Source organism: Mus caroli, unplaced genomic scaffold, assembly GCF_978045245.1.
Source record: "Mus caroli unplaced genomic scaffold, Mus_caroli_1 scaffold_8, whole genome shotgun sequence".
NCBI lineage: Eukaryota > Metazoa > Chordata > Mammalia > Rodentia > Muridae > Mus > Mus caroli.
This window is the reverse complement of record NW_028227263.1, coordinates 2,982,299-3,004,132: the sequence shown is the minus strand read 5'-3', so window position 1 is coordinate 3,004,132 and position 21,834 is coordinate 2,982,299. Positions and strand designations below refer to the sequence as shown.

Sequence of the window (21,834 nt, the reverse complement as noted above, 5' to 3'; positions counted from 1 at the left end):
TGACTTGTAGACTGTGGCAAGTGTCCTTCACTGGGGTGGACAGTGATAATGGATGAAGCTGTATGTGGGAGATGTGGATGACTGGTATGTGTGACAGATAGATGGAAGGACAAGTGTGAGGGCAGGCAGGGGTGGGACATGCGGGGGTGAGGAGCATGTGTGTACAGAGGGACAAGTGTGTGTATGTGCAAATGTGTGTAGAGGCAGGTGTGTGTTGGGTCTGTGTGCTCTGCTCACATTTGCTGTGAGCCCAAAGCAACTCAGAAAAAAAATTAAGCCTATGTTTACAAAATCAATTAAGGACTTAGCTATAATTTAACTGCACATGTTCAGAATTTGTTTGTTACAAACTACAAGCTGGAGAGATCAATGAGTGTGAGCGGAGAGAACAGGCCCTGTGGGCTTATTTGGAGATTCAGAGGAGTGATGGCGTCAGGCCCTTCAAACCCAGTTCACTGAAGTTTAATAACACGCTGGTGGTGGAATGTATGTGGAAAGGGGGGAAGTGATATCCAGAGAATTTCTGAAACAAGAAATCCATTGGGAAATAAGGTATTGACTCACTTAAGAGTTTCTGTGTAGCAGCAGTGGTCAGACTGTGAAGTGGGGACAGAGAAGTGGATGTGGAGATCAGGGGAAGGGAAGTGAGTTCAGACACCAATCCCACCACACAGTGGCTTCTGAGAAAGAAACAGGACGACTCTGGTGAAGTGGAACTTCTGTCTGTTTCTGACCCTATAACTCGGGATACCTGCGTCTGGATGCTTTATGAAGAACAGAAGTTTAGCCCTTACAGTTATGGAGACTGGGAAGTTCAAGGAAAAGGGCAACACTTCTGAGTCCTCACACCAAGGAAGAGAGAAGTGGCCCCGAGCCACTGTCCATTTATACCCACAGCCTTTCTGTAGGATGCAGGTCCACAGGTGAGCATGGAGCCCTGCCCAAGGCCACTGCTTCATCACTTACAGCCCCTTGACAGAGATCACACTACAGCATGGACATTTGGGGGACGTAGTCAGATCCTAGCAGGAACAAGGGTTTATTTCAGTGAATGGATCAATGGATTATCCACTTGTAGTGTAATCTGCCAATAAGCTTCAAGAATTAACCAGTCAACCACAGATTCACCAAACAGTATGCACCCATGCACATGAAGAGAGAGGATGGGGAGAGGAAGGAAAGGATAGGGGAGGGGAGGGGAGGGGAGGGGAGGGGAGGGGAGGGGAGGGGAGGGGAGGGGAGGGGAGGGGAGGGGAGGGGAGGGGAGGGGAGGGGAAGGGAGGGAACTAGAAATTGTCTCATAACAGCAGAGAATGGAAAATACCTTGTTTGATCTGGGCTTCCTTAGTGGAGATCGGGCAATGCTCACCTCAGAAAAGATCATGTTGTTGGTGTGACTCAGTTTCCACCTTAGGAGATTGCTACAGAAGGAGCAAGGAATTACTTTGAAAGAAAATGGAAGTAAATTGGTAAGATCAGAGTGAAAACCTGTGAAAGGAAAACAGGTGAAAGCAACTTTGCGCAAAGACTGAGCTTCAAGATCCAAAACAGCTGGTAAATTCCTAGATTGTTCAAGGAGAAATAAGAAGTGAAGCAACACACACATCCTCAACCACAGAAATGACCATGGACTGGGCAGTGTACGAAGATGTCTGCCAGGAGCGGTGGAACTGGCTCAAGCCAGTACTGTGCATTGCTTCAGATCTCATAGCTCAACTGCTGGGGTCTTCCCCAGGGGCTGGCCCCACAGCCCAGGAAGGCAGTGTGCCAATGGGCCTCACATCTCCACAAATAAATTTGGTCTACCAGACATACAAAGAATCCAGCACCAACATGGGGACTCCTCTGCCCAAGGACATTTGGCACTTGAACTAAAGACGGGCAATAAAATATGCAACGTAACATTTAAAAAGATTAAAGGCAAACAACAGGCAATTCCCATCCACAACACAATTATGCTACAACTCCTTGAAAAAAAGTTAGAGAATCATGTTGGCTTGATATAAGAAAATATCACAGATGCTACAGGAAAAACTCACAATGGGATATGAGATTATTCTTTTTTTGTTTGTTTGTTTTTTGTTTATTGAGACAGGGTTTCTCTGTATAGCCCTGGCTGTTCTGGAACTCACTCTGTAGACCAGGCTGGCCTTAAACTCAGAAATCCGCCTGCCCCTGCCTCCCAAGTGCTGGGATTAAAGGCATGTGCCACCACCGCCTGGCGAAATTATTCTTAAATGTTGAAATTTTGGCTGGCTTAATCTTGTGCGGATGGCACCGCTGCTAGGAACTGTTTTAACTGAAATCTCAGGCTAAACATGTGAAACAGTGGCATTTCGTGTATGTGTTTCTGTGTGTACAGGTACACACACATGTGTCTATGTGTGTACGTATATTCATGTATGGGTGGGCACATACATGTGCTTGTGTTTAGGTGTCTAGATAGTTGGGCACATATGTATGTGTTTGCGTGTATGTTCGTGTGAGGGTGGGCACACATGCATGTGTGTGTATACAGATGGGTGGGCATACATGCATGTATTCATGTGTTTGTGTATATGCATGGGTACACATGTATGTATGTGGATGTGCACTATCATTCCCAGAGTTCTTTCCACATGGGTTCTGGGACTCAAAATCAGTATCTGCCACTTGCTTGGAAGGTCCTTTACCCACTGAGACATCTCTCAAGTACATATATTTTTTTTTCCTTTTTACATACGAAAGCAACAAACCAAAGTATTTCAACCAAATATGATGAAAATTCTATGTGTCAAAACTGGAGAAATGTCTAAAGAAGAATCAAGAAGGAAAGTGGCTTAGAGACAAGTGTCCTGCCCCCACAGTGACTTTATTTGTCCTCAGAAGCCCGACTGAGGGGAACACCAGGAGGCAAAATAGGCCCCTCAGTTTGCTGTGTGGATTATATGTGTATGTGTCTCTGATGTATAGATACGGTGTGCTCCATCTCAGCACCCTGGACATCAGGGTGATTTTAACAAGTGAAAATGTAGGTCACATGCCAGTGCTGCAGAGGGAGATGGAGAGTTAGGGGTGAACCAAGGTCACTGAAAAGTGTCACCTTTCTCTTTGCCAAGTTTCTACCAATTTGTCACTGTCTCTGTTGTCTGCTACTCAGTCAATAAACTGATAACACGGGAGCCACCGGAAGGGAGAACAGGAGCTACAGCTGAGAGCAAGGCCTCACCCATCTGTGGTCGACAGCAAAGTGGCAGGAACCCTGGCCTTCTCCCTTAGTGTATGTAAGCCCAAAAGAGTGTCCTAGGGTCAGTGAAATGGGGTACGTAGCCCAAACTGTATAAATATCCTCTCCTAGTGAAAAATTCTTTGTTGCAAAAAAACAAAAAGCAAAACCAATGGGTTTTTTTGTTTGAAACCCATTATGCCTAACTTATTTCTTTGGGCTGTGTGTGTGTGTGTGTGTGTGTGTGTGTGTGTGCTTTTGAAGGTCAGAGGTCAACACTGGGTGCCTTCCTTAATCACTCTCCACCTTGCTTTTTGAGACAGTGCCTCTCAGTGGACCTGGAGTTTGCCCACTCAACCAGCCTGGCTGGCTGGCTAACTAGCTTCAGAGATTCTCCTGTCTCTCTGTCCCCAAGAGTGGGACTACCAGTGCCTGTCACTATGTCCACCTTTTTACATGGGCATCTGAACTCGGCATCCTTGTGTGGCAAGAAGCACTTTAGACTGGGCTGCCACCCCAGCCCCTTGGTAGTTCATCTTGATGGTCGACTTGGCTGTGTGGAGAGCTGCCTGGGGGCGTCAGGGAAGCTCCCCTCTGATTCGTCTGCGAGGATGTTTCCAGAAGCACTAACCCAAAGAGCAGGGAGAAGCTCATGAGGAGGAAAGACCCACCCTTGGTGTGGAAAGTACCACTCAACAGTTTGGGCGCAGTTGTAATAAAAGAAGCAGAAGAGGAAGCCAGGCAGTACACACAAGTATGGCTCGCCTAGCTGCTTCCATTGATGGACATCAGAATCCTGATTCCTATACTTCTTCTCTACCTGAGTTCACAGGTGGAGTCCCCGCCCCACATCCCCCACCCCCGCCGCCGCCCCCAGGGAGCCTCTAGACATCAGCCTTAGGCTGGGGCTGAATCACTGCTCCACCTGTTCTGAGGATCCCCACTTCTTGGCTGAGTGGCTACTGGATTTTCAGCTTCACCAGCATGTAGACAACAATCACCGGACCAGCTGCCTATGATGTAAGCTAACCTATAAATTCCCCTTTAGGATCCATCTACATGCATGGGTACGTAGATCTGTGTGCTGAATAGAAAGAAATCTTACTGGGGGGCAGCCCAGACTTTTCAACAATGAAGCATCACAGAAGATAGCATGTTTGTCTGTGTTTGAAATAAGAGAAAAGTGAGCAACACTTTATCCCAGGACTTGGGAGGCTGAGGCAGGAGAAGTGTATGTTCTAGGCTAGCCTGGGCTACCTAGTGAAACCTTGTTTCAAAAAAAAAAAAAAAGTCAAAGGTAAATCTGGTTGCAAAGAGTTCAAGGTCAGCCTGGGCTATGTGAGATAGATAGATAGATAGATAGATAGATAGATAGATAGATAGATAGGAGACAGGCAGACAGACTGACAGTCAGTGAGACAGAGAGAGATTAATGAGCTAAATATTCAGTGTGAAATACTTGAGACAGGAAAGCAAAAAGAACAACAACTCTCAAAGAAATTGGAACTAAAATTAACACCTTCTGTATCAATTACCTTCCCCACTGCTGGGACCAAATACCGCAGAAGAAGAAACTTGAGAGGAGAGAGGATTTGCTTTGCCTCATGGTACAATGGGGAAGGCGGGGTTGGCGGGGAGGCCCAGGCAGCTGGGGCTTACAGCATGGTTTGCAACATCTCAGTGAATCAGAAAACAGAGGGGTCATTCTGCACGGGGAACCAGCCTGTGACCCCCCCTCAAGCTTCACCTCTGTAGACATACTATGTCTGCTGTCTAGACTAACCCTGTGTCCTAAAAGCTCTAGCACTCCCCAGGACAGCAGCAGCCTCTGAGGACCCAGTGTTTATACATTTAAGCCTGTGGAGGACATTTCAAATGCAAAGCATGACTCCTACCCACTTAGACACTCCAGAGCACATGGTCCCATCATCTGCTGCTCCAAACAGCACAAAGACACCCCATTCCCAGTGATGTGCACCTGAGGGAGTGGGAAGAACACTGCAAGTCTGTCACATGCCTCAGTGTCTGAAGAACAGCAAATATAGCAGTGTTTTAAAAATCCTGATACAACAAAAATACCTTAAATTTGACCCAGACACACAAGGTTGTTTCAATGTTAAAAAAAAAAAACAACAACAAAAAGTATGTTTGTTGTTTTTGAAAACAATCTTATTTTTTTAAGATTTATTTTTATAAAATAAAAATATTTGTGTGTTATGTGTGTATACTTGAATACTTGTACTGCTTACAGAGGACACAAGAGGGTGTAAGATTCCCCCTGGATATGGAGTTACAGGTGATTGTGAGCTTTCCAATTGTGGGTGCTGCAAATCAAAATTGGGGTCCTCTGCAAAAGCAGCTGGCGCTCCTAACCACTGAGCCATCTCTCCAGCTTCTGCCTTAACTTAATAAGGGAGGGGAAAGAAACCATGTAGTCAAATTAACATAAACACATAAGCATAAATCAGTTAAAATTAAATTTAAAATAAATCTTTAAAGCAAACACCTTGGAGATACATTTTTAGATTTACTTGTGTGCATTAATTGCTAAGTAAAAAAGACCTACCCTCAGGGTGGGCACCTTGTAGCAGGCAGCAAAGAGCTGAAGTGTCCTGTGTCGCCAGACAGCCTTTCTTTTCTCCTGAGTGTATCTATTCGTATTAGTCAGAGTTCTCTAAAGAAACAGAACCAATAGAATGAATATATATATATATATATATATATATATATATATATATATATGTATATGCATACACACATACACATACTCATATACACATACTCACATACACATATATACTTATATAAAGGGGGCTTATTAGATTGGCTTTTAGTTTGTATAATCCAACAATGGCTGTCTCACAGTGGAGAGGCCAAGAATCGCTAGTTGCTCAGCCCACTGGGCTAGATGTCTCAGCAGTCACCATCTGGCACTGAAGGCCTGCGGGATTCTCGAAGAGCTAGCTGTTAGTCTTCAGTCTATGTTGGAAGCCTAAAGATGTAGGTTCTAATGTCAGCAAAGAAATGTTGCAGCAGCAGCAGCATGGATGAACTTGTCAGCAAGAGTGGGACAAGCAGGCATAAAAGCAAAAGCTTCCTTCTTCCATGTTCTTTATACGGTCGGCCATCAGAATGTGTCTCAGATTTAGCATGGGCCTTCTCACTTTAGGTAATCTGATCAAGAAAATTCCTCAAAGGAGCATTTATCAACTTGGGTTTCAGTTGATCCTAGACACAAGTCAAACTGATAACCAAGATTGGTCATTGCATGTCCTTGCTGCTGCTGTCCTCTGCTGACTTCAGACTCCAGCGTCTTCAGCCTTCCAACCTGACTGAAAAGAACGCTGTTGTGGATATGCACAATGTTCTTAGCTATTCCTCACTGATGGGCACCTTGGCGGGTCCTGCAGCTTAGCTATTATGAGCAATATTGCAGTGTGTGCTGGTGTACAGATACCTCTGTGATATGTGCCCAAGGGAAGTATGAGCTTTGATATTTTATTTTGTTTATCTTATTTGCCTGGGGGCATAGGTTTGTTTACATGTACAGATGTGTGCGCACGTGTGTAAGTGTGCACCTGGAGGCCAGAGGTTGATATTGGGTGTTCTGTTCAGTTGTTCTCCACTTTACCCTCAGAAGGTTTTTGATGAAGCTGAAGCTCCCCGAGTCTGCTTGGCTGGCTGGCCGGCCAGTGAGCCACTGGAGTTTCTCTTTCTTTCCCTCTCTAGTTCTTGGGTTACAAATGTGTGCCAGCACCTGACTTTTATGTGGATCCAAACTGAGGTCCCAATGCTTTCAAGATGGGCACCTTACCCACTGAGCTGCCTCCCCAGCCCCAAGCTTATTACTTTTTAATGCACGCTTTTAGGCAATGCAAAAATCTGCCCTATCATCTTTGCAGTCTAGCAAGAAAGCCCTCATTAGCATATCATGAATAATAGTGAGCTTCCTTATGCAAATTCAAGAGGACTACAAATAACTAGGATAAATATCATAGGAAGTCACGTGGCCTTGAAGGGCTTATCTTCCTTCTGAGGACTCTACAAAGAAAGCCTGTTTTCCCCAACTGTCATGGGACACTGTAAATGAAGCCTGCGGAGAGACAGTCAAGAAAACAGTGTGTGCTGATGAGATTGAAGATTCCAGAGTGTACACAGATAAGGATCCATATCTCCAAAAAATCAAAACAAAAAAACACACAGAGAGTGGTGTTGACTGGCCACTTGTGCTTTGAGCAGTAGTTATATTTCATGACAACAGTAATATACACTCAGAGAAGAAAATATTTCAGGGTGTGACATTTACAACTACATAAAAGTCCTATGTTTAGAAATCAACCTGACAAACTCTTTGAGTCAATACAGAAAACTAGGAAGCATTCTGGGCAAAAATTAAAAAGACGCCTAGGTAAGGGCAGCCTACTGCACTCTCGGGGATTTGGGAAATTCAAGGTTTTTCTAAGAATGTAAATTCTTCCCCAGTATATTTATGACTTTAACCAAATCCTCACTAGGCTTTTGTTTTTGCTTTTTATTTGACAGATGGATCCTAAAAACCTAACAAAAAGCAGAAGGGGAGTGGTTGGGAGAGGTCTGAAGACAGGTAGCACAAGGCAGCTCTGAGAGACTGTGACTGGTGCGGGCCTGGAGCAGAGCCCAGGAAGACCCTGAAAAGACTCAGGCTGGAAGGGACAAAGAAAGGGTGGCTGTCCGGAAACGTAGGCCTGCTTGCTTCCACCCTGCTGGACCGTGTTCGTAGATGTGAAAAAGATCCCAGAAGACAAGTGCAGGCAAAAGTGTCAGTGATAGATTAAAAAAAAAAAAAAAAAGCACCTTGGGAAGGGACAGCCTCACAGAGAGGCATGTCACAAGAGGCCTAAACACTACAGTCACCAGAAAAGACAGACTGCAGAGCATCTAACAGTGCAAACCTATCCCCCACCTCTCCCTTTCTGTGCTCTCAGAAGGAGGGCAAGAGTCCCAGGGTTGGCACAGTGTCTACCATGACAACAGACAGAGAAGGCGTCAGCAAAGGAAACAGTGTCTTCAACTTATCCCCAGGCCTTGTGTCCTAGAAACCTTAACACATTTGCCAATATGGTCTGTCCCTTCATGGTCAGCCCCCTGTCACCAGTCCTTGCACCTGGGTCCCTGGCAACCTCTCTCCCCAGCCTTCCTCTTATGGACACTGTCCCTATAGGTTCTCCCCACACCCTTTGTAGATGTTCTAGTTCATAACAATGATTATTAGCCCCCTCCCCACCTGTTTCTTTTCACAGAGCCAGTTTGTATCTAGACACAATAATAAGTCAATATTTTAAGGTAGTTTTCTCTTTAAAAAGAGAAGATATCACCTGTTCTATGTTGTAATCATTTATGGATGACTTAAAGATGGCTTCTGTGATGGTTTGTTTATGCTTGGCCTAGGAAGTGGCACTATTAGAAAGTGTGGGCTTGTTGGAGTGGGCATGTAGGTGTGGGCTTTAAGACCCTCCTCCTAGCTGCCTAGAAGGCAGTATTCTGCTAGCAGCCTTCAGGTGAAGATGTAGAACTCTCAGCTCCTCCTGCACCATGCCTGCCTGGATGCTGCCATGTTCCCACCTTGATGAAAATGGACTGAACCTCTGAACCTGTAAGCCAGCCCCAATTAAATGTTGTCTTTTTAAGAACAGTTCTTGGTCATAGTGTCTGTGTTCAGCAATGAAAGCCCTAACTAAGACATCTTCCCTTAGGGAAGTTACTGGAAACTCAAACCAAGATATGTTCGGGTACATATTTTTCATGCATAAGAAAACATATATAGATGGGTGTTTTGCTTGTCTCATATTTGTAGCATTTATGAATAACATGTTATAAATATGCACATTGGATGGAAGCTACATAGAACAAAATCTGTGATTTAAAAATCTGGAAAATAAATGCTCATTTGATCCCCACCAGCACCCCACGAGTGGGTACTCTGATAGTCATATAAGCTGGATTTTCATCCCCATGTCCTCCTTTCTTTTAAAATAAAAGAAGAATTATTTCAAAATAATATTTATTGTCTTTTTTTTTTTTTTTTTTTTGGTTTTTCGAGACAGGGTTTCTCTGTATAGCCCTGGCTGTCCTGGAACTCACTTTGTAGACCAGGCTGGCCTCGAACTCAGAAATCCGCCTGCCTCTGCCTCCCAAGTGCTGGGATTAAAGGCGTGCGCCACCACGCCCGGCTAATATTTATTGTCTTATTTGCTTGTACGACTGTATGTGCACCATGTGCAAGCCGGAACTTCAGATCCCCTGGAACTGGAGTTACAGGTGTTTGAAAGATGCCACGTGTGTGTTGAAAACTGCACCTGGGTCCTCTGGAAGGGCAGTGCACATGTCACTGCAGAGCCACCTCTCCAGTGTGCAGATGCCTTCTGTTGATAAGTTACAGAGGAGAAGCTGAAGTCACATGAGGGGTGTCAGGAAGATGTGGAGAGCGCTACCTGCCACACCCGCCAAGCACTGGCTGACAAGGAAGTGGCTAACAGAACAACAGCCCCATAGGAAAGGGTGAGGACTCTGCTAGAGTTGACAAATATCCAGGGTGGTACAAGCTGAAGCTGCCATTGAATCTCGCCATGAGCTTGGCAGCGACAAACACCAGGCAGCAGGGGAGGGAGGCATGCAGCCACAGGGGCAGAGCCTCTGATAAAAACAAGGGTGTAGACGCTTCAAAACTGGCATCTCCTACCAAAAAAAAGGTGTTCTGGGAACCCTATGGTCTGCCTCCCAAGAACCAGTCCCAAGAAATACATCATTTCCCACAGATGCTAGCTATGCCATCTTTTTTTTTGAAAAGCCACCTCTCCCTGCAGCTTTGAAATAATGTTTTGGTCCCCCACCCACCCTCGCTCTGGCTGCTTGAAAGTTTTTCTCAGTGGTTAACGTTCCTGTGCTGCTGTACAGGCGTGCAATAGTTTTCTTATCTCTGTGCTCAAATACCTGACGAGAAGCATCGCGATGCAGGAGTGTATTTTGACTCGTGACTCGTGAGTGGCGGAGAGGGCATGACAGAGGAGCAGGAGCTGCTTGCTTACATCTCAGTGTACCAGGGAGCAGAGAGCACTGGATGGGGCTACTCAGCTCTGTCTCCTTTGCCACTTATTCCACCTCAATCCCCAGCCTTTTTATTTTGTTTTGTTTTGCTGTGGGTTTTGGGGTGTGTGTGTGTGTGTGTGTGTGTGTGTGTGTGTGTGTGTTTCTTACCACTTAGATCAAGTTGCACTGAATTCCCTTGACCCTGAGCTGCCCCCATCTCTCATTCTTGGTTAACCCTATCTGGTCAGAACCAGCTAAAGCTTCTACATCTGGCTAGCCCTCCACTAACCCCCATCTACACTCTCTGCCCACAGCTGGCAACGGTGCCTGTCTTCTCCTGACACTCCCGGTACCTCCAAGGGTATGATCAGAAATCACAAAGGGTGCCAAGCGTCCACACCACTGAGCACACCATTGGCCCCTACCTGAGCCCCACAGTATCTCTTTTTTCCAAGGCCAACCAGGACCTCACAGGGTCAGGACTCGGGCCACTCTGTGCACAGTCCTGTTCCTGCCTTCCTGCTTGCTCCACCCTCAGCATATGGGGCAGCATCCTTCTGTGGGCAGCACCACTTCCTAGTGCAGCACAGCTAATCTTGACCTTGAGCAGCCACCTTCAGTTGACAGACAGGGGAGCCTCTTTCCCCATTTCAGGGGCTAAGTGGATGAGAACCCATCAGCACCCTGTGGGGTTCCCAGGGACTGGCAGCCCGTCCCCAACACTACTGAAGGAAGCGTCTCCTGGATTCCCCACAGGCTCTGTGAACCCTGTGGGGAGCCCCTCCACCTAACACCCCTCACTTTGCCATCCTACACAGCTGGCCCTCATAAGACCACTTGGTTTCTGAACACACCTCCTACGGAATTAGTTGTGTGCAGGCCCTGGGGGCATAGGCTGCAAAGCAGCACTCCAAACCTCCAAGGGACACCTAGGCCCTGCCTGGCACATGGACAGAGGCTGAAGCTGAGCTGAGCACATGTTTTAATGAAAGTTCACAGATACAAGAGCTTGGAGCAGGGGTCACAGCTTGGAGGAAGTGGGGGGTCAGGAGTGAGGGAACCCCAGGTGCTGGCAGCCCCTATTTCGGGAGCTCCCGTGTAAGCCCTTCTTTCTGGGTGTCAGGTCTGAGGGGTCCAGGATCCTGGGCAGGGTGCATGGGCCAGGGAGGGCAGCCACTGGTCACTGGGCAGCATCATGGAAGGAAGCCCATAGACCCGGTGCCAGCAGGACGGGGGCAGGCGGCAGATAGGGTGGCTGGGAAGAGTGCGCCACTCGGTCAGGCACTCAGCTTCTGGTGGCCTTGCTGCCATGCATGGCTCTGGGCCTTGGTGGAAGCCCATTCTGCCCCACATTCTCAGCAACCTGAATCTCATTGACCATCAGTCTCAGTGTTGTGTCTCCAAGACCCACTGCCTGCTAGCTCAGTAGTCAGTGAGTGGGTACCGCAGGAAAATGAAGATAAGGATGATGCAGGAGGCTGCCAGAGCAGAACTGGTGATATTAAACAGCCGCGCTGTCTTGGCATCCTCCACAGCTCCATTCAGGTCATTCAAGAGCTTCTTGTCCCGAACCTGGAGACAAAAGGAGGAGGAAGAGAGGGAGAGGTCAGAGGAGGCACTGGAGTGGATGCCAGCAGAGAGAGGTTGGCCTGAGGAAGGAGGAAGAAAAGAGGGAGACGTCAGAAGCCAGCAGAGGAGGGAGGCCAACAGGGAAGGAGACAGTGGCTATCAGAGAAGGAGGAAGAGAGGCAGAAGTCAGGAGAGGGAGCAGGACAGAGGCCACCAGTGGGGGTGGAAGGAGGGCAATAGAAGAGGGAGGTTGGGATGGTGCGGAGCAGGGGGGTGAGAGTCGAGTGGTCACAGACCTCTGTTCTGTAAGCACCTGCCTCCAGTCTGGTGAACATAGTCAATGAAAGACTCATCTTTCACAGTTTGTAAAGCAAATGGTGTCTAGTCAGAGAAAAAAGAACGGGGAACGAGGAATACAGGGACCCTGTGAAGAATGCTCAAAACAGAAGTTTTATTTTGTTTTGTTTTGGTGTTTTTGGTTTTCGGTCTGTTTTTTTGTTTGTTTTGTTTTGTACAATGGCTCAGTAAGTCTGAAGTGATCTACTGTAAAAGGGAGAGGTGACCCTGAGACACTGGATGCATAGTTAATTGGATGACGACACAAGAGACAGTCGATGTGGGGTGTATTGGCAAGTGTACCCAGTGTGTTGTGACCAGTGTGACCAGTTCTACCTAGCTAGACCTTAACCAGGAAGCTGAGTGGACAGGACATCCTTGGAAGATGGAGACAGAACTGTCCATTTCTAAGAGGCTACCTGGTCAGAGCAGGCATGCCTCAGGACAACCCCCTTGAGCTACATCATCCTGTGAGTGCCAGCTGAGCCTGATGCAAGCTGAAATCGGAGCCTAGAAACAGATGGGGGTGTCGGGTGAGCACAGGAGATGGGGTTGCTCTATTCACAGACTGGGTTTTCTTAAAAGAAGGAAGGTGAACAGAAGACATTTGGACTGGCTGATGCCAGAATGCAGGAAGTGGATACCTGAGGAGGAAGTGTGGTAGGAGGGAGGATGGATCGGTGGGAATGGGGGTACGACTAGACAGAGGACAACTGAAGGCTGCCAGAGGAGGGATAGTCCTGAGGAGGAAGGAGTTGTAAGGCAGGAACAAGGAGAAGGGGGAGGGAGGTGTGGGATGGGTACAGTGGGCAGAGGGAGAAGGGAGAAGGACGGATGGGGGTGGGGTAGAGTGAGAGGAAGGGAAGAGACCCAGTAAAGGGTAGAGGGGTGACCCGGAAGATGGGTTGGACGGAGAGCATGTTTGGAGTGAAGGGCTGAGGGTTAGGAGAGTAAAGGTGGGAGAGAGACTCTGATATGGGAGGGACCCAACATCTCTGTCACCAAGAAGGAGGCATATCCCCATTTACTGAGCTCCCACAATTTGAGTGAAGTCATTGATAAGGTTTTATAATTTTCCCCAGGAAATTAAATTCTCTCTTCCCCTTGGATTTAGTGGCAGCCCCACTTGTTTGTTAACTGTAGTGTAACATCCTGCCTCTGACTGACGCTTGCAGCTGTGTGGACAGGTGGATCTCTAGCAAGTGAGATTCTGTATCTAGTTCACCTATTCCACTGCAATCATTAGCCAGGTGGTCTCTTTAACAAGCCAGCTGTTCTACTTCCTCTTGCAAGCCCCTCCTTCAAGGCTGCAGATGTGCTGTAGACACTCTGAGCCGGAGTTTTGCCTCTGGGGTACCCACGGGTAACTTCACACAGTCAGTGGACCCTCTTGCTGCTCCAGGTGCTCACTTGTGGTGTGGACACAAGAAAGCGTCCACTTCACAGTGCTGGAAAAGGCCTCATGTTTCCGGCACCTCATCTTGCCTGTAGGCTCCTATGAGGAAGACAAAGATGATTCTAGAACAATACTGACTAGCAAGGAGTATGCAGAAGAGCCTTGGCTCACCCTTGGTCTTTTTATTTTATTTTTTAAAGAAAATATATATGTTACAATTCTCAAGGGTAGATGATAGCTATACATACAGAAATGAATATCAAGTGAACAGTGGATGGGTGTGTGTGTGTGTGTGTGTGCCGAGTAGCTAAGGCAAATGAGACCACTGATGTGTTGATGTGCATTAGATGGATGGGAGAGACAGGTAGGTGAATTTTTTCCTATGCTGGCTGAGTGGGTTAGGTACACAGAAGGACATATGTCAAATGGGAATAACAGGGTAGACAGGTATGAGTAGATGTTTGCTGTGGGGGTTGGCAGATGGATGAGTATATGAATATGTAAGTGTGTTCCAGATGAGAGGAGCGGGAGGTGTGAGGAGACAGTACATATATTGCATGTGTGGGATACAGTGGATGTTTGGACTGGCACACTGGGTTATTGTACTGTGTTTCATGTACTAAGGATGGACACACAGTTAGAAGTGTGCCATGTGGGCAGATGGGTTTATGAAGGTGTGTCAGGTGGTTGAATTGGTGTTTGCATGGAACTGGTGTTCTATATCTTTGGGATGGATTCCTGGCATGTATGTTGGATGCGTGGAATGGGTAAACAGATTTAGGATTGCATGTGGGATGGGTGAAGAGAGAGGGGAAAGATGTTGAAAGAATATACCACTGACTAATGAATGGGAGGTAAGTACGGATTCTTAAACTCATCAATCAGCCAGTCAATCTAAACTTAGTGCCTACCCTGGCATCCTGGGTGTGTAACTGCAGCTGGCCCTGGTACACAACAAGAAACAAAGAAAAGCCTCTGTCCTCAGGGCTCACAGGCCAGACAAGGATTCACAAGACACAAGGCAAGCATCTCCCAGACAGACTTCATTGAGTGGATGTTTGTCAGGAGATCAGTGACAAGTTTGGTTCTGATGGGGTGTGCTCCAAGGGAGGGGGCACCAGGTGTGTGTAGGGAACAGAGATCCATGAGAGGGTGGCTGGAATCAGCCGGGGCCTGCTATGGGAGGGCAGAGCACAGATAGGTACAAAGGAAGCTGTCAAGAAGAAGCAGGGGCTTTGTAAAGACATTTCAGAATGACATAGAGCCAGAAGAAAGGGAAAGGCTGGACAGATTCTAGCAGAGCAGTTGGCTGGGGCTTAAGAACAGACAGGGAGGAGGCAGAGTCTGGCCTGGCTAGAGAAGGCTAATTTATCACATGGCCAAGAGCTGTGGCAATGAAAGTGGACTGGAGGGTGGATCTCTGGAGCTGTGTTCAAGGCAGAACTGACAAGGCTGAGGTCAGTGTGGGAGATGATGAGGTGAGGTGGCCTTGAGGGTAAAGGAAGAGTAAGCTGCAGAAGGAAACCTGGGAGGCACAGGCTAAGGCGCTTGGCGGTGCAGGCCCCGGCACTGGTGAGAGCTGCTTTCTGGACAACGGCTAGACACCTGGAGATGCAATGCTGCAGAGTCAGAAGTTCAGAGGTGAGGTGGAGAGATGAACACGTGAAAGGTACCACCACTCGTGTGATGGTGATGAGATCACATGGGCCACTGGAGGAGCTGGGTCCACCATGATGCACAGTCCACATTCAAAGACCAGTAAGAGGACTTGGGAGAGTAGACAGAGGAACAACCTGAAAGCAAAGAGGAACAAAGTGGGTGGGTAGGGCCAGAGCAGAACACTAGAGAATCCACCAGAGCTGGGAAGACACACAAGGTCCAGTGGGGCCCAAGAAGTGACAGATGATGTCTGCTGTAGGAAAAAGGATTGTAGTGGGGAGACCAGTGGGAAGCTAGGTGAGTCAGTCAGGAAGGCGAGGACATGGTAGTCTGACAGATAACTCCATAAAGGGAAGGAAGGCAGTGCAGGTCCTCGGTGGGCAGACCAGTGGGTGCTGAAAGGACAGGAAAGAGGAGAGGAGAGGAAGGTTGATGGTGACCAAGTGGTCAGGAAGTGCTATGGGTAGATACCCCATCACCGTACACAATGAAGGTTCTGACCCCCGGAGACTGGTCGGATGTGGGGCCTTTGAGGGTGAGGCCTCAAAGGGCCTGAGGATGCTCAGTGCCCCAGTGTAGAGGAAGGCCAGGCTGGGAGTGGGTGGGTGGGGGAGCACCCTCATAGAGGCAGGGAGTGGGAGGATGGGATAGGTGGTTTCCGAAGGGGAGACCTGGAAAGGGGAAAACACTTGAAATGTAAATAAAGAAAATATCCAAGAAAAAAGAAAAAAAGGGGGGGGGGCGGAGAGATCATTAGTGCAAGAGAAAGAGGAAGATGGTCATTGACAGCTAGCTATTAATCTGTTCCCCACACACCCTTGGAGAGGAGGGTCACTATGTGCACGAGAGTCATGGGATATTTCACAAATCTGTAGGTGGGCTTGATCCTAGCAGATCAATCTTGGCTTTGGTGTAGACTTAGAACTTAGAAATTCCTTACTAAAATTCTCAAACGAGAATGGACATAAGAAGTCATAATTGGGGGACTATAGGTTGAAAAAGCAGCTTGGGGCTCTAGCTGTCTGTGATGGTTTGTATACACTCAGGCCAGGGAGTGGCAGTATTAGGAGGTGTGTCACCATGAGTGTGGGCTTTAAGACCCTTGTCCTAGCTGCCTGGAAGTGAGTCTTCTACTAATAGCCTTCAGATGAAGATGTAGAACTCTCAGCGTCTGCACCACGTCTGCCTGGATGCTGCCATGATGTGGCCCAGTTGATGATAATGGACTGAATCTATGAACTTGTAATCCAGCCCCAATTAAATGTTGTCCTTTAAAAGAAAGGAAAAAAAAAAAAAAAAAGGCTCCAAAAGACCTTTAATCCTTCCACCATGTGGGGACTCACAGAAATGTGAATAGCCTACAGTCCAGAAGAGGGCAGACCTGACCAGAGCCTGACTGTGCTGAGGTCTTGTAAAATTCCAGTCAACCAAACTGACACTGTGAGAAGTCACACAGTGTGGAAACTTTTCACTCATGCAGACCAAAGCAGGAGACTCAGATTGGGGAATGAGGGGCTGTGGGGGTGACCCAGCAGGCATGAACACATGAAGGATGGGAAGGAGACATGACAAGGTAGGTAGCCAGAGGAATGGAAAGCCAGAGAAGACAGGGTGTGGTAACCAGAGGGATGGTAGAAGCAGTATATACAGGAGTGAGGGGAGGAGGAGGGAGGCTGGAGGGCACATGGGCAGGGGTTTTAGAGTGTATGGTGAAACATACAGGTAGAATGGTGGGCTGGGGAGTTAGGCTAGGCAGGGCAGAAAGGAGCTGGCTCACTTACAGAAGTGCTAGATAGCAGCCGAGAAAGGCTGGGGATGGAGTTCAGTTGGCAGAGTGCTTTAGCATACACGTTGCCCTGGGTTTGATCCCCAGCACCACAAATGAACGGGTGAGCACAGGGGTACACACCAGAAAAGCCAGCACTTAGAAGGCAGAGGCCAGACAACTGACCGACTGACCGACCGGGAGTTCAAGGTCATCCTTGAGCTTGAATTTGAGGCCAGCCTAGGCTAAGAGGAAGAGAGAGAGGGAGGGAAAAAGGAGAAAGAAGAGAGGAGAGGGGTGGGGAGGGGAGGTTATGAGGGGAGGGGAGAAGGAAGGAGGGGAGAGAAGAGAGGAGAGGAGAGGAGAGGAGAGGAGAGGAGAGGAGAGGAGAGGAGAGGAGAGGAGAGGAGAGGAGAGGAGAGGAGAGGAGAGGAGAGGAGAGGAGAGGAAAGAGGACCCAAGAAAGGAAGGAAAGGATGGGCAGACAGGGACAGGGGAAGCCCAGAGTCAAATAAAAAACAAGAATTTGTGACACCCTGCTGGTGATCTCCAGGGGGCGCCTTGTAGCACTGTGTAGTTTCCCAGTTTTTTCCATGGCACTTACATCACAAGGTCTTGTTATCATTAATTAAAATATTCAATTTGATCATGGAAGGTTGGGGCCATGCCTGGAATATGCTAAGAGCTCAACCATCACATGATAGCTTATGGTTGTCTTGCTAAAGGTAAATGGGAGACTCAGGGGGGATAAAGAGTCAGGGTGGAGGAGATGAGGTAGCTAGTAGGTAGGCAGAAGAGAGCAGCGGGGCAGACTAACAGGTGAACACGAAGCAGAGGAAAGAGAACGAAAAGACAATGTATATTCCATGACCGGAAATGGGAATATGTGAGTAGATCTAGGTGTGGCTGACATTTTTGAGGAAGCAGGCAGCTGGATAGGACATGAATGGTGGAAGCTCAGGGCACGAACTGGCAGATTCATAGCAGAGATGAAGACCCCTCCTCCCATGATGCCTCACTCCTGTGTGAACGGCACCTGTGCATTTTAGACTGATTGGGTAAGAACAGTCCGTGCAAGCATTGCCAGCCTCCTCTAGTTCCTCTCGCCCTGAAGCTCCATCAGGACAGAGTGTTGTCTGGGTCTCAGGCCTGGGAGCTCCTTGTCTGTAGATTCAATTGAGCTTCAGAGAAAATTATATCTGACAAAGTGGAATCTGTACTGAACAAGTGTGGGTGGGTCCCTCCCCCCCTTCCTTAAGTGATACAGTACAGTAGAACAGTAACTGCCCTTCCTTTTAATGAGGTTTTATGTCATCTGGAGATCATGTGAGCAAGTGTGTGGGATCTAAACAAACACTAGGCTGTTTTAAATAAGGACCTGGGCATCTGTGAGCTTGGATGTCTGTAGAACCAATGCCCTGCGCATTCCAAAGGAAGGTATAACTAGAAGCCGTCCTCACCCACCTTTCAGGATCACTTGGAATCTTTTCCCACCTGGGTTCCCAGCCCCATCTCTCTGCATCCTTAGTCTGTCCCCACATGGAAACTTCATCATATGAACCCACACACGGTAGATGACAAAACCCTCACTGTGGAAAACAAAGCTATGTCTCAGGCAGGCACGTCTGGTCCCCTCTCCTGTTTCAACCACACAGGCTATGGAACTTTGTCCCTGGGCTTCTGCAAGGACTTTCCCCATCCTGTGACACACACTTCTTCAGACACACATATCTATGGCCTGGACCATCTTGGGCTTACAGTCAATACACTGACATGAACTTCTGTCTGAGCCCACTTTGTATGAAACAGCAATCCCTGCCACTCTCCTCGGTTTTCACAGCTGACGTTACCAACGACATTTCAATGAGTGTTTTGATGGCCTGAGTTCCCTGCCAGAGGGAAGGATCCTATGGGCAGGGACTGCGTGGCCTGTGCCTCATCATCCACTGGGCAGTTATTTGCTGCATGTGAAGTGGGAAGTCCAGTGGGAAAGTGCTGGGGCATTCTGATGAATCGATGACTATGTGGTGAGCTAGACAGTTTAATGAGTGGTCATAATGGTGACATCACAGGAGGGGGCAAAAGAGAAGACAAGAAGGAGGAAGGCAGTCATAAGCTTCCAGGTAAAGAAAGATGGGGACTTGGGAGATTGCTCGTTTCATGTAAACTGTCCATGCCAAGCAATCATGAAGACCTGCATTTGATCTGAGGAACCCGTATTTAATGTCAACAACAAAAAGTCAGCAGGGTCTGGAGAAAAGTCTCAGAGGACTCTGGCTCAGTTCCCAGCATCTAAAGGTTCACAACCATCTGTAACTTCAGTTCCAGGGTACCTGACAGACAGCCTCTTTTGGACCTCCTTGGGCTCCAGGCATATGCATGGTGCACAACCATACACGTGAGCAAAATATGCACGCATATAAAAAACAAAATCAATAAAATTTAAAATATGCTTTTCAAAATTCAGGCCTATCAGTGCACACCTATAATCTCAGCTCTAGGGAGACAGAGATAGGCAGATCTGTGGAGTTTGATGGCTACCCAGTCAAACTTAACTGTTGAACCCCTGGTACCAGAGTGAGAACTTATCTCACAAGACAAAGAGGAGTTCTGAGGAGATGGCTCAATGGATGATGGCATCTGTTGTCAAGCTGAACAACCTGAGTTCAGTCCCTGTGACCCACGCGGTGAACAAAGAGAATAAACTCCTGAAAGTTGTCCTCTGAACTCCACACGATACATGGCAATGAGTGTGTCTTCAAGCACTCACAAACGTGTATATATTTGCCAGGCGTAGTGGTGCACGCCTTTAATCCCAGAACTCAAGAGGCAGAGGCAGGCAGATTTCTGAGTTTGAGGCCAGCCTGGTCTACAAAGTGAGTTCCAGGACAGCCAGAGATATACAGAGAAACCCTGTCTCGAAACTGCACCCCCCAATGTGTATATATTTTCTATAAATTGGATGAATTCTAAGGCATGACCCTTGAGGTTGACTTCTGACCTTCATATTTGTGCTTGCTAACACGCATATGGATTAGCATGCATACAAATATGCACACACACACCACACACATACACACACACACACACACACACACTGTACATGAACATACACATCCAACACAAACACAGAAATGAAGCAAGATGGAGAAGCATGTGAACATAGGGCAAGTCCACAGAAAGAAAAGGGTGAGGAAGGGACAAGATAGGGAAGAAAGTACATAGTAGGAGTGTGGGTGACCAAAGGATGGAAGAGGTAGATGGTCCGTGTGATGGTTGGTATATGCTTGGCCTAGAGAGTGGCACTACTAGGAGGTGTGGCCTAGTTGGAGTGGATGTGTCACTGTGGGCGTGGGCTTTAAGACCCTCCTCCTAGCTGCCTGGAAGCCAGTCTTCTCATAGCACACTTTAGATGAAGATGTAGAACTCTCAGCTCCTCCTGCACCATGCCTGCCTGGATGATGCCATGTTCCCACCTTGACAACAATGGACTGAACCTCTGAGCCTGTACGCCAGCCCCAATTAAATGTTGTCCTTATAAGAGTTGCCGTGGTCATGATGTCTGTTCACAGCAGTAAAACCCTAAGAGAGTCTGTGGAGTAGCAGGATAATAGTGTGAGGAGGGAGGTTGGAAGAATGCATGTGGCGGTTCATGGATGAAAGACAAAATAAGGAAAAGTGGGAAGGCAAGCAGACAGATTGGTGGATGAACCCCAGAAGAATCTGTCGGCGCTTGTGGGCTTTTTCTTTCCCCTTCTCTTTCTTCCTTCATTTCCTCCCTTTCTCCCTTTCTGCCTTTCTCTCTCTCTCTCTCTCTCTCTTTCTCTCTCTTTCTTTCTTTGACAGGGTCTTACTATGTAACTGAGGCTGTCCTGGAACTCTAAATCCTCCTGCCTCTGACTGCCCAAATGTTAGCGTTTCAGGGATGCACCACCACATCTGGCTCATCTAGGGTGTGTCAGTCTCTAAAAAGAAGAGACAATGGAGGTGTACCAGAGATGGCGGACGAGCACAAGGCTGAGATAGGAGGTGTCCAACAAGGCAAGCGGGAAGTGAACATGTGCAAATCCACACACAGACACAGAAATTACTGTGTGAGACCGACAGAAAGGGGTGAAGCTGGTGGACTGGAGAGGGTAGGCAGAGTAGCTTCAGGAAGAGAAATAAGCGTGAGTGTAGTTACTTACATAAGGAGAGTCTCATAGAAGGCCGGGTGTGATGGCCCACGCCTTTAATCCCAGCATTTGGGAGGCAGAGGCAGGCGGATTTCTGAGTTCAAGGCAAGCCTGGTCTACAGAGTGAGTGAGTTCCGGGAAAGCCAGGGCTACACAGAGAAACCCTGTCCAAAAAAAAAAAAAAAAAAAAAAAAAAGTCTCATAGAAAGTGTTGGCATGCTCTGAACCATGAACATGTGGGTGTATGGCTGTACAAAGAGGATGAAAGAGATGGAAAGAGGGAGGGATGAGAGATAGGAAAATGTATGAGCTGATTGTAGTGGCTGCCTGGAGACCAGTAGGAGTGGGAAGACGGTGTGAGCAGGAGGAAAAGAAGAAAAAAAGGATGAGCAGAGTGTCATAGGATGAACACGTTTGTGGACAGACATGATGAGAAGAGATGAATGCTTGATATGTGGATGGATAGCATTCAGGGATGATTGGGAGAAGCAAGGGAGAGGAGGGGGGAGTCTAGTTAGGAAGGAACACAGATGTGTGTGTGTGTGTGTGTAAATGCATGAGAGTATGGATAAATTCATGAAAACATGAGGAGGGAGTATGTAAGTACATGGATAAATAAATTTAACTCATAGATCCAGTGAGGATGGATAGATAGATAGATGGA

General features: G+C 47.6%; 1 protein-coding gene across 1 annotated transcript in view; it reads right to left on the bottom strand.

Annotated features, from left to right (window-relative positions):
• The window catches only part of Ifitm10 (interferon induced transmembrane protein 10), a 47,002-nt gene that overhangs the window by 17,280 nt on the left and 7,888 nt on the right, over positions 1 to 21,834 (bottom strand). The window contains 2 exon segments of the mRNA XM_085841147.1: positions 5,772 to 5,853; positions 5,856 to 5,879. Of these exon segments, the coding sequence (XP_085697273.1) occupies positions 5,772 to 5,853; positions 5,856 to 5,879 (106 nt within the window).